The following is a 12,647-nucleotide window of genomic DNA, read 5'->3' as shown; positions in this document are numbered from 1 at the left end:
ATTGCTCAAGTTCTGTCAGGTTGGATGAGAACCGTTGGTGAACAGCAATTTTCAAGTCTTGCCACAGATTCTTAATTGGATTGAGGTCTGGGCTTTGACTGGGCCATTCAAAGACATTCAGGGTCTTGTTTTCAAACCACTCCAGTATAACTTTGCTGTGTGTTTAGGGTCATTGTCCTGCAGGAAGGTGAACCTCTGCCCCAGTCCCAGGTCCCTTGCAGACTGAAACAGGTTTTCCTCTAGAATTTCCCTGTATTTGGCGCCATCCATCTTGCACTCAATCCAGACCAGTTTCCCAGTCCCTGCTGATGAAAAGCATCCCCACAACATGATGCTGCCACCACTATGCTTCACCGTGGGGAAGGTGTTCTCAGGGCGATAAGCACTGTTGGCTTTGTGCCACATATAGTGTTTTGCAGTAAGGCCCAAAAGTTCAATTTTGGTCTCAGCAGACCAGAGAACCCTTTTCCACATATTTGCTATGCCCACATGCCTTTTGACAAAATCCAAATGGGATTTGATAAGGGATTTTTTTCAGCAATGGCTTTCTTCTCACCACTCTTCCATAAAGCCCAGGTTTGTGGAGTGTCTGAGCGATAGACATTTTCTCCCATGTCAGCTGTGGAACTCTCCAGCTCCTTCAGAGTTACCATTGGCCTCTTGGTTGCTTCTCTGACTAATGCCGTCGTTACCCTGTCACTTTTGGTGGACAGCCTTCTTTAGGCAGAGTCGCAGTTGTGCCATATTCTTTCCATTTTGTAATAATGTATTTAATGGGGCTCCGGGGGATGTTCATAGTTCGGGATATTTTTTATAACCCAACCCTGATTGGTGCTTCCTCCAGAACTTATCCAGGACTTGTTTTGATAGCTCCTTGGTCTTCAATGATGCTGTTTGTTTAGATATGCTCTCCAACAAACTCTGGGGCCTTCCAGAAACAGGTGTATTTAATCTGAGATCATGTGACACTTGAAATGCACACAGGTGGACTCCATTCAAACAATTATGTGACTTCCGAAGGCAGCTGATTGCACCAGAGCTTATTTAGGGGGTTAATACTTATGCAATCCAGACATTTCAGTTTTTTTATTTGTAAATCATTTTGTAAAATATGTAGATTTTTTTCCCCCACTTTGACATTATGGACTATTCTGTGTAGATCGTGACAAGAAATCCTAATTAAATCCAGTTTAATTCCAAGTTGTAATACAACAAAATGTGGAAAAGTCAAAGGGAGTGAATACTTATGCAAGGCAATGTAAATCAAATTACAGTACTGACAAAAAATGTAAAGTTGTGAGGGTCTCAAGAATAGTTTGGATGCGAAATGTACAAACATAAGTATGCAGTATAGAGCACCAGTCTTTTTCCTCACTAACTCTGCAAAACTCTGTTAGATGCAAAGACACATTTCATTTTTTAAAAGGAAATAATTACTTATAGGTCTAGCATCTGTTCCCCTCTCAGATTCAACATGTGATTGATGCTGATAGCACTGATCATCTGTCAGGTAATAAATATGCAAGCATAGAAGAGTGTTTTTCTGCATAGCTCAATCCCATGATACACCAGTAACATCTGTAAGCAGAAAGCTATATGGACTGGGCATTTCACTGACATGATTCCTTCAGATGCCAAATTCTCTCTCCAAGACAAAAAAAAATCACATTGTTTCCTGATCCATGCAGTATTCTACTTACAGACATGACTGGCACACCACAGGTATGATGTTACTTCTGCAACATGGAATTAAGAATCAGGTTGGACTGTACACAAAAATATCACACCTATTACCAACTTACAAAGACAAGCTTTCGTGTTAAAAACATAATTATAACTAGAACTGTAATGGTATTTACAGCAATTTGAAATGTCATTGCTAGCATTAAGAACAAAAAGTATCAATATAAACTAGATAAAAGTATATAATATTGACCTATATCCTATCAGACCCTATCAGTATCCTATAATCAGTCATTATTAATCTGAATGCATCAAACATAGAAACAAATTTAGCTATCACAGCAAAGCCACTATATGAAACAAATCATACTCAAAGCAATGTAACTAAATATGCATCATAAAGTCATGTAATTTTCTCAACGGGGTTATGCTTTCCCTAAATAAGAAAAAATTAAGTTGTTTAACCACTGCACTGTTATTTAATTCACATGCAGGCAACCCCTAATGAAACATATTCCCTTAGAAAGCAGTGTAAATCAAATTCAATAGGAGCTACTTATTTTTTTAAAATCAAGGTCTTCCATAAGGTGAGAATTCAGAACAAGTAAACATTAAGAACCTTACACAAGGTTCTTCAGAAAGCCCCATTCTGAATGCAGGATTTTAGGCTCGTGTAGAGATGTCTGAATTCAGGTCGCATCAAAACCACTTCGTCTTCTCTTCCCTGCACCCACTCCCCCACTGGTCTATCCTAAGCCTCCTTCTCCTATCAGTGATCTACACCAACAGACCATTGTTTCTTCCTCCCACGTCCATCACCTAAGTCAAGTCCCACTTACTGCTTCTCAGTTCTGTTATATATTTTCAGTCTTTCCCCAAACACCGATTACCTACCTGAGGCCTGCTTTCTATTCCTGTGCTTGGCTTAAATTCAGCACCATGCAAACAGACTTCCCCTTGCTCTCCTCCTCCCTACAGGCCTTCCAAATCTGCTCCAGAGGTGGTGGGACCCGTCAGAGCAGAACTAGAAAGCATGCAGTGAGGAGGGCAAAAGCATTCTGCCAGTGGTTTTCATTCCACTGGTGGATGGTGAGTGTAAGATACAACCCCTTCACTTTTGACTGCCCAAATTTTAGCTCCCTTTATGTGAAAATGGGCTGTGTGTACTGGTGTGATAGTGAGAGAAAATGGGGTGAGGTGAATGCTGTCTGTGTTTCTGAATAAGGTAAGTAGTGCGGAATTAATGAATGGGTTCATATGCAACATGCCTAAATCGTACTTTAGCGCTATGTCAAATAGGCTAGGGAAGCCTCAGGCTCACACAATGCCCCCTCCCCTCTTTTCTTCTAGTGACAACCACGAGATGAAGATCAGAAGCATCCACTTCCAGTTTAAACTAACCATGGTTTGTTGTTACATTCAACAATGACAGGCTGTAGTTATATGAAAGATCAAACTGTAGTTTCTAATCCTGACTTCTTCTCAATAAACCATAGTTTAAACTAACTGCAGTTCTAGGTTTAGACATTAATGGCAAACTGCAGCTAGTTTAAAACACGAAGTGAATGCTTCCAAGCTCTTCCTTGTGGCCACAACAGAGGTAGAACGGGGAGAGGAAGTACATGAACCCAAGGCTCACCCAGGCTTGTTTGCATAACACTAAGCTTTAGTGTTATGTCCAAACCCAGCCAGTGCATATAAGGGGAAAGAGAACGGGTAAAATGCATTCATTACCAAACAGAAAAAGGTCTATCTAAAACCATTCATGGATTTCCACTGGTATAATCTAACACAGTGTTATATATGATCATCAGAATCTTTGCTTAGAAAAATATTACTATTAGTTTAAATAAAACTGCAACACTAATTGCATTTACTTGAAGCAAAAACTGAGATCAATGTGACAGTCAAATTCTGCTGAAATATTTATTCTGCCCTTATACTGAGTCCAGATAGTAGTTAAATCAAGTGCTGGGTAAAAATTCAGAGTGCTGGTTTTGGCCTTAAAAGCCAAAATCATTTGGGACCAGATTATCTGAAGGATTACTTACACTCATATGAGCCTACCTGAGTATTGAGATAAGCGCGTGGGGGGCCATTCTCTGGCCTGCTGATAAGAGCTTTTATAGAGGCGAGTGTGGTTGTTTATTCGGTCAGTTGCTTCCAACTCTTCATGACTTCATGGACCAGCCCACGCCAGAGCTTCCTGTCAGCCGTCGCCACCCCCAGCTCCCCCAAGCTCGAGTCCGTCACCTACAGAATATAATCCATCCATCTTGCCCTTGGTTGGCCTCTCTTCCTTTTGCCTTCCACTTTCCCCAGCATCAGCATCTTCTCCAGGGTATCCTGTCTTCTCATGATGTGGCCAAAGTTCTTTAGTTTTGCCTTGAATATCATTCCCTCAAGTGAGCAGTCTGGCTTGATTTCCTGGAGTATGGACTGGTTTGATCTTCTTGCAGTCCAAGGCACTCTCAGAATGTTCCTCCAGCACCATAGTTCAAAAGCATCTATCTTCCTTCACTCAGCCTACCTTATGGTCCAGCTCTCACAGCCATAGGTTACTACGGGGAATACCATTGCTTTAACTATGCGGACCTTTGTTCTCAGTGTGATGTCTCTGCTCTTCACTATTTTATCAACATTTGTCATTGCTGTCCTCCCAAGAAGTAAACGTCTTCTGATTTCCTGGCTGCAGTCAGCGTCTGCAGTAATCTCTGCGCCTAGAAAGACAAAGTCTGTCACTGCCTCCGCATTTTCTCCCTCTATTTGCCAGTTATCAATCAAGCTGGTTGCCATAATCTTGGTTTTTTTGAGGTTGAACTGCAACCCAGCTTTTGCACTTTCTTCATTCACCTTCATCATGAGGTTCCTCAGCTCCTCCTCGCTTTCAGACATCAAAGTGGTATCACCTGCATATCGGAGATTGTTAATGTTTCTTCCAGCGATTTTAACTCCAGCCTTGGCTTCATCAAGCCCAGCACGTCGCATGATGTGTTCTGCGTCCAGGTTGAATAGGTAGGGTGAGAGTATACAACCCTGCCATACTCCGTTCCCAATCTTAAACCAGTCCGTTGTTCCATGGTCTGTTCTTACCGTTGCTACTTGGTCGTTATACAGATTCCTCAGGAGGCAGACAAGATGACTTGGTACCCCCATACCACCAAGAACTTGCCACAATTTGTTATGATCCACACAGTCAAAGGCTTTAGAATAGTCAATAAAACAGAAATAGATGTTTTTCTGAAACTCCCTGGCTTTCTCCATTATCCAACAGATATTGGCAATTTGGTCTCTAGTTCCTCTGCCTTTTCTAAACCCAGCTTGTACATCTGGTAATTCTCGTTCCATGAATTGCTAGAGTCTACCTTGCAAGATCTTGAGCATTACCTTACTGGCATGTGAAATAAGTGCCACTGTTCGATAGTTTGAACATTTTTGGTGCTTCCCTTTTTTGGTATGGGGATATAAGTTGATCTTTTGTTGTACTGGAGGTTGGGCCCGAAAGGCAGTCTGGGGATTCTGCTCATGTACCGTCCACCCCGCTAAACGACTGACTCCCTGGCCGAGGTGCTTGAGGTGGTCTCTGATGTGCGTGTACAGTCCCCTAACTTACTGGTGTTGGGGGACTTCAACGTACATTCGGGAGGCCATCCTCACAGGAGCACCTCGGGACTTTATGGAGACCATGGCCTCCTGGGAGCTGCACCATATTCTAACTGGGCCCACCCATGTAGCCGGTCATGCACTAGACCTTGTGTTTGTTTCTGGAGAAGCGGGGAGTGATCTGGAAGTCGGGGGTATATCCACCACCCCCTTGTCATGGTCAGATCACTATCTGGTGACGTTGGACTTCTCAGTTCCACAACCCCTCCGCAGGGGTGGAGGACCCATTAAAATGGTCCGCCCCAGGCGTCTTATGGATCCAAATGGATTCCTGAACGTGCTTGGGGATTCTCTGGGGCATGCCAACGGCCACTCGGTCGAGACCCTGGTGGGTGGCTGGAATGCCGCAATCACTGGGGCATTAGATCGGGTGGCTCCGAAACGCCCTCTCCCCCTGAACAGGGCTCGGACTGCACCATGGTTCAATCCGCGGTTACGAGCTCTGAAACAGGAGGTGAGACGGCTAGAGCGCTGGTGGTGGAAGTCTCACTCCAAAGACGATCAGACACGGGCTAGAGCTGTATCTTCAGCCTATCACGTGGTGGTGAAGGCAGCAAAAAAGGAATATTATGCTGCCTCCATCGCATCTGCGATGCCTCCATCTGCGATCTGCGAGCCTCCCAGGAGGCTGTTCCAAGTGGTCCGGAGCCTGGTCGGTCCTGTGGCTCCGGAATCACTGGAGCATTCTAAGGCCTCCTGTGAGGCTTTGGCAAGGCACTTTGCAGATAAAATTGATCAGATTAGGTGTGTTACTCTGCACACTGTGGATACAGTTAGTGAGCAAGAGGCGGCCTGTGGCAAACCGGTTTTGTGGGATCGGTTCCAGCTTCTTCCTCCTGATGAAGTGGACAAGGTGCTTTTATCTGTAAGGCCGACCACCTGCTTACTTGATCCTTGCCCATCTTGGCTCATTATGAGCTGCAGAGAGAGACTGGGTGAGGGGATCAAGGCGGTGGTGAATGCCTCCCTTGAGGAGGGAGTGATGCCATCAGCCCTCAAGGAGGCAGTGATAAGACCGCTCTTAAAGAAGCCCTCCTTGGATCCTCAAGTTCTGAACAACTTTTGCCCAGTCTCAAATCTGCCATTTTTGGGCAAGGTGATTGAGCGGGTGGTGGCGGTGCAGTTGAAGGCACACTTGGAAGAAACTGATTATCTAGACCCATTTCAATCGGGCTTCAGGCCTGGGCATGGGACAGAAACGGCCTTGGTCGCCTTGGTGGATGATATGAGGAGGGCTCTGGATAGGGGTGAATGCTCCTTCCTTGTTCTCCTCGACCTTTCAGCGGCTTTTGATACCATTGACCACGGTATCCTCCTGGACCGCCTGGAGGGGTTGGGCATTGGAGACACTGTATTGCGGTGGTTCCGGTCCTTCCTCTCCGGCAGGTACCAGAGGGTAGCACTGGGAGAGGAGGTTTCGGACCCATGGCCACTTACTTGTGGGGTGCCACAGGGTTCCATCCTCTCCGCGATGCTATTTAACATCTATGTGAAGCCACTGGGGGCTATCATCAGGAGGTTTGGGGTGCAGTGGCATCAATATGCGGATGACACGCAGCTCTACCTCTCATTCAAATCTTCACCAAGGTTGGCCGTAGAATCCCTGTCCAAATGTCTGGAGACGGTGAGTGGCTGGATGGGGAGGAATAAGCTGAATCTGAACCCTGACAAGACCGAGGTACTTTTGGTGGGAGACAAGAGGAGGCTGGGGGATGTTGACCTGGTGTTGAATGGGGTACGGCTACCCTTGAAAGACCAGGTCCGCAGCCTGGGGGTCATTTTGGACTCCCAGCTGTCCATGGAGGCTCAGGTGTCAGCTGTGAGCCGGACAGCGCTGTATCAACTCCATCTGATACGGCGGCTGCGCCCCTTCCTTCCCGACCATCTGCTCCCATCGGTAGTACATGCCCTGGTCTCCTCTCGTTTAGACTACTGTAATGCGCTCTACGTGGGGTTACCCTTGAAGACGGTTCGGAAGCTGCAGCTGGTGCAGAACGCGGCGGCTCGCCTGATTAAAGGCAGCCGCCGGCGAGATCACATCACTCCAGTGCTGAAGGAGTTGCACTGGTTACCAGTTGTTTTCCGGGCCAAATTCAAGGTGTTGGTTTTCACCTTTAAAACCCTATATGGTTCCAGCCCAGCCTATCTTAAGGAGCGCCTCCAGCAACACCAGACAGGCCGCTTAACAAGATCAGCCTCGGATGGCCTTCTCTCTGTCCCATCAGCCAGGACAGCTAGACTGGTGGGGACGAGGGAGAGGGCCTTTTCTGTGGTGGCCCCCACTCTGTGGAACTCCCTCCCTAGGGAACTCCGTCATACCCCCTCTTTAATGAGCTTCCGTCGTGCATTAAAAACATGGTTGTTCAGGCAGGCATTTGGGGTGGGTTAGAGTATTTTAAAAAAAAATTATGGTAGAATTTTATTGTTTTAAATTGTTTTATGGTATGTTGTACATCGCCCAGAGTGGCTGGATGACCAGCCAGATGGGCGATTAATAAATTTAATAATAAACAAATAAATAAAATCTTTTCCAATCTGTTAGCCATTCTTATGTTTTCCAAATTTGCTGGCATATGGCATGCATCACCTTGACAGCATCATCTTGCAAGATTTTAAACAGTTCAGCTGGGATACCATCGTCTCCTGCTGCCTTGTTATTAGCAATGCTTCTTAAGGCCCATTCAACCTCACTCTTCAGGATGTCTGGCTCTAGCTCACTGACCACACTGTCAAATCTATCCCCGATATTATTATCCTTCCTATACAGATCTTCCATATATTCTTGCCTCCTTTTCTTGATCTCTTCTGCTTCTGTTAAGTCCTTGCCATCTTTGTTTTTGATCATACCCATTTTTGCCTGGAATTTACCTCCGATGTTTCTAATTTTCTGGAAGAGGTCTCTTGTCCTTCCTATTCTATTATCTTCTTCCACTTCTGCACATTGCTTGTTTAAAAATAATTCCTGATCTCTTCTGGCTAACCTCTGGAATTTTGCATTTAATTGGGCATATCTCCCCCTATCACTGTTACTGTTGCCTTTTGCTTTCCTTCTTTCTTGGGCTGCTTCCAGTGTCTCAGCAGACAGCCATCTTGCCTTCTTGGTTTTCTTTTTCTTTGGGATGTTTTTTGTTGCCGCCTCCTGAACAGTGTTGCAAACTTCTGTCCATAGTTCTTCCGGGACCCTATCTACTAAATCTAATCCCTTAAATCTATTCTTCACCTCCACTGCATATTCATGAGGAATATTAGTGAGCTCATATCTAACTGATCTGTGGGTCTTCCCTATTCTCTTTAGTCTGATTCTAAATTGTGCAATAAGAAGTTCGTGATCTGAACTACAATCAGCTCCAGGTCTTGTTTTTACCAACTGCATAGCTGTCTGCCACCTTTGGCTACAAAGGATGTAGTCAATCTGATTTCGGTGTCGACCGTCTGGTGAAGTCCATGTATAAAGTCGTCTCTTAGGTTGTTGGAAGTGAGTGTTTGTTATGCACAGTGAGTTGTCTTGGCAAAATTCTATCAGCCTATGTCCTGCTTCATTTTGTTCTCCCAGACCATGCTTGCCTGTAATTCCAGGTGTTGTTTGACTACCCACCTTAGCATTCCAGTCTCCTGTAATGAAAATAACATCTTTGTTTGGCGTACTATCCAGTAGGTGCTGCAGATCCTCACAGAACTGAGCTACTTTTGCTTCTTCAGCATCTGTGGTTGGGGCGTATATTTGGATCACTGTGATGTTAAATGGCTTATCCTGAATTCGAATTGAGATCATTCTGTCATTTTTTGGATTGTATCCAAGCACTGCTTTAGCCACTTTATTATGAATTATGAAGGCTACTCCATTTCTTCTGTGGTCCTCTTGTCCACAGTAGTAGATCTGGTGGTCATCTGATGTGAAGTGGCCCATTCCAGTCCATTTCAGTTCACTGACACCCAAAATGTCTATATTTAATCTTGACATCTCCCCAATAACCACATCCAATTTGCCCTGGCTCATAGATCTTACATTCCAGGTTCCTATGGTGTGTTGATCTTTAGAACATCGGATTCGTCGTTCACCACCAGCACCGTCGGCCGCTAGCTTTCCTTTCGGCTTTGAGCTAGCTGCGTCATCGCATCTGGGGCTAGTTGAACTTATCCTCTGTTCCTCCCCAGTAGCATTTTGACCATCTTCTGACCTGGGAGTCCCATCTTCCGATGGTATACCGACATATCTGTTTGTACTGATCCATTTAGTTTTCATGGCAAGAATACTGGGGTAGATTGCCATTTCCTTCCCCAGGGATCTTATTTAGTCTGGCCTCTCTGCCATGACCTTGCCGTCTTGGGTGTCCCTTCACAGTTTAGCTCATGACGTCATTGAGGTGCTCAAGCTCCAGCACCACAACAAGGTAACGATCTCCTTTGCTGAAGACAGAGGTGGGTACTAGGGCCTTTACAGTGGTGGCCCCACACCTTTGAAATTCCCTCCCAGGGCATAAGTATGGCTTTGTTACTCCTGATTTTTAAAACTCTAAATATTTTTATTCCAATCTGCTTGATTAATTAATGAGCTGTACTTGAAAATTTTTAGCTACTGATTTTAAATTAATGGTTAAATTAATGGTTAAATTGTAATTGTTGTTATTGTTATGTATTTCCAAACTTTTTGTAAACTGCCTGGTGAGGGAGGTATGCCATAAAAGATAGGTTAGAAATCTTTGAATGAATAAATAAATAAGCTATATGGAATAGCTTTCTTCATTGTATTAAACCAATTTCAAAACAGGTAAAAACATATTCTCGTTCCTGTGAATGTTCTGAACACTGTGCAAGCTTTTTTTTTCCTGTGGCATGGCATCCAAAAATGTTACTGAAAATAGGCACATTTGTGTTCCCATCAAGGAAGCACCACAAAAAAAAAAATGAGTATTAGAAAGGGGTAGTGAGCATATTTCAAAGGGAAAAAATGTTGATTGATATGGTAAAGTGTAGCACACTATTTTGGAAGGAGGAATTTGTTTTTAAATGACTTCTGTGAAAAAGCTGAGAAGCATTCACCCATTAAATAAATTTTAAAGCTGTCAAAAGCAATGTTTGGATGAGCTGTTCTAGTCACAAATAGTGTCACATAGTCACAGGTATTGTCATCTTATACAGTAACTTACACAATCATCTCACACATTTAACCACCACCACCAGGAAGGTGGGTGTGATTTTGTCAGCAGCAACAATTTCCAATTGGAGTACTGATAAAACTGGTGTTTCCTCTTCCTTGAAGCCCCACCCCTACAACAACATTATAGACAAGTGCACATCTCTTACGCCAGGAGAACAAGAAGAATCCATGTTATAACCCATATAGGCCTTCAGTATTTAGCTTATCCCTGGGCAAGTGTGTGGCAGGGGTGGGAGGTGCAGTAAGAGAAAGAGAGATAGTTATGGTTGGGGATATTGCAATGAAACTATGGCTATTTGTTTGTTTGTTTGTTTGTGATACTTATATACCACTTAATATACATATGTATAGATATGTTCACATATGTAATCTGCCTTGGGTTCCTTGCAAGAGGAAAAAAGGCAGGATAGAAGTGTAATAATAAACAAATATTCATCTCTTAATAGCTGCAACACCAGTGGTGACTTCCACGTGTGAAAATAGCCACCACAAGATCATACACTACAAAGACTTTCTTATCACCTCCCATAATTTTAAACACAATGTTTTCCAATGGAAATCACAGATTCAGCTACAAATCATCGCATGAGGAGAAATCCACGATAACGTCTGCATGGATGTATGAATCAGCCCCTAATGAATCCTAAGGATTTGGGGCAGGCTTAGAGTGGCATGTCTTTTAATCCCACCCACCGACCTTGAAAAAAAGCCGAGATCCCTTCTTACCTATTCCAGGCGCCACATATATGAAATAAAGACAGGAGGAAGAGAAGGAGAAGAAGAAGATGAAGACGAAAATGGAGCGATTGGAGACCCGCAGCGCCTTCTTGAAGAGAGACATTCTCCTCTTCCAGGACAGGGGCAACCCCTCCCTAACCCCAGCTGCTAGTGGCGGCGGCGGCGGCGGCTTCGCTTCCCGGGCAAGAGGTGGCGAAACCCGCCCACGGGCTGGGTACCCAGCCAGCTGCTAAGACAGCCGGCGAAGGCAAGGAGGGGGCCTCAAGACAGCGGAACGCCCGAGCAGCAAGGGTGGACTCGTCGACATGATCAGGTTTTGCGTTCAGACACCAAGGCGCCGGGAGGCTGTCGGTGCAGCGTTAAGGGACAAGGGAAGAGCGCGTGGCGACGGGCGTGGGGGGCGGGGGTGCTACACGACGCGGACGAGAGTGGCGGGGCCGGACAGACGAGACAGAGGGGTCGGGGGGTGTGGTCTCTAGCGGGGCCCCGCCTCTCTGGCGCGAGTGTGGTCCGCCAAGGCCGGCGGCGCTGCTCAGGGCCAAAGCGTGGGTGGGGTCTAGCAATGCCTGTGGACGTGAGGCAGCTGCTGCCGATTGGCTCCGGGTCTCCTCGGCCCACCAGAAACCATCTCAGCCGCTCCTGCCGCCGCCCTCATCTTCCTGGCGGCTGACAGTGTCGGCGGCGGCCATAGCGACATACGCACCGCTCGCCGGCTCCTGCTCTCTCCCCTCCCCAGCGCCCCCTCCTCCCTCTCTCCCTCTCTCCCTCTCTCTCTCTCACACACACACGCGCACACACTTCGCACAGGAGCCCGGAAGGCCCCCGTACTGCGGTGGCGGGGAAGTGGGGGCGTGTGCGCGCGCGAGCTTCCCGGCAGGACCGCGGACTGCAGAACTCCGCGCCGCGGGGGAGCGCGCGCCTTGGCTGCAAGAAGGCGCGCGGGCGACACCGGCGGGCCCGTAAACCGAGGGACGGAGCGCGCGCCGGCCCGCAGTTTTGCCGAGCCAGTGAGGTACCGGCAAGAGAGAAATGATGCCAGCTGCAACAGCCACAGAAGAACTAGGATTTGGGCGGGAAAATAAAGGAGTGGGGAAATCCAGGTGCATGGGTCCCCGGCAGACGATGACGATTACATTTATATCCCGCCCTTTTCCCTCTTGCAAGGAACCCAGGTAGTTTTATATGGTCCTCCTTTCCATTCTATCCTCAACAACCCTGCGAGGTAGGTTAGGCTGAGAGTCAGCAACTGCCCCAAAGTCACCCGGTGGGCTTCATGGCCAAGCGGGGACTAGAACACGGATTTCCCAAGTCCCAGTCCAACTATCTAACCACTACACCACATAGGCTATCACTGATCCAATTAGTTCAGACCAAAAGCTTATTTGAATAATGGCCAGCAATGGAA

General features: G+C 46.2%; 1 protein-coding gene across 1 annotated transcript in view; it reads right to left on the bottom strand.

The window, feature by feature from the left end:
* B4GALT6 (beta-1,4-galactosyltransferase 6) overlaps nt 1-11,642 on the bottom strand; it is a 33,330-nt gene extending 21,688 nt beyond the window's left edge. Inside the window, exon 1 of the mRNA XM_084848093.1 lies at nt 11,231-11,642. Within this exon, the coding sequence (XP_084704219.1) occupies nt 11,231-11,345 (115 nt within the window). The 5' untranslated portion in view covers nt 11,346-11,642. The remainder of the gene's footprint in view (nt 1-11,230) is intronic.
* Nucleotides 11,643-12,647: the final 1,005 nt, after the last annotated feature.

The sequence above is a fragment of the Heloderma suspectum genome, chromosome 4, assembly GCF_057233095.1.
Source record: "Heloderma suspectum isolate Gila_16-S chromosome 4, 16-S_ref, whole genome shotgun sequence".
NCBI classification, from domain to species: Eukaryota; Metazoa; Chordata; class Lepidosauria; order Squamata; family Helodermatidae; genus Heloderma; species Heloderma suspectum.
This window is presented reverse-complemented; position numbering and strand designations above follow the sequence as displayed.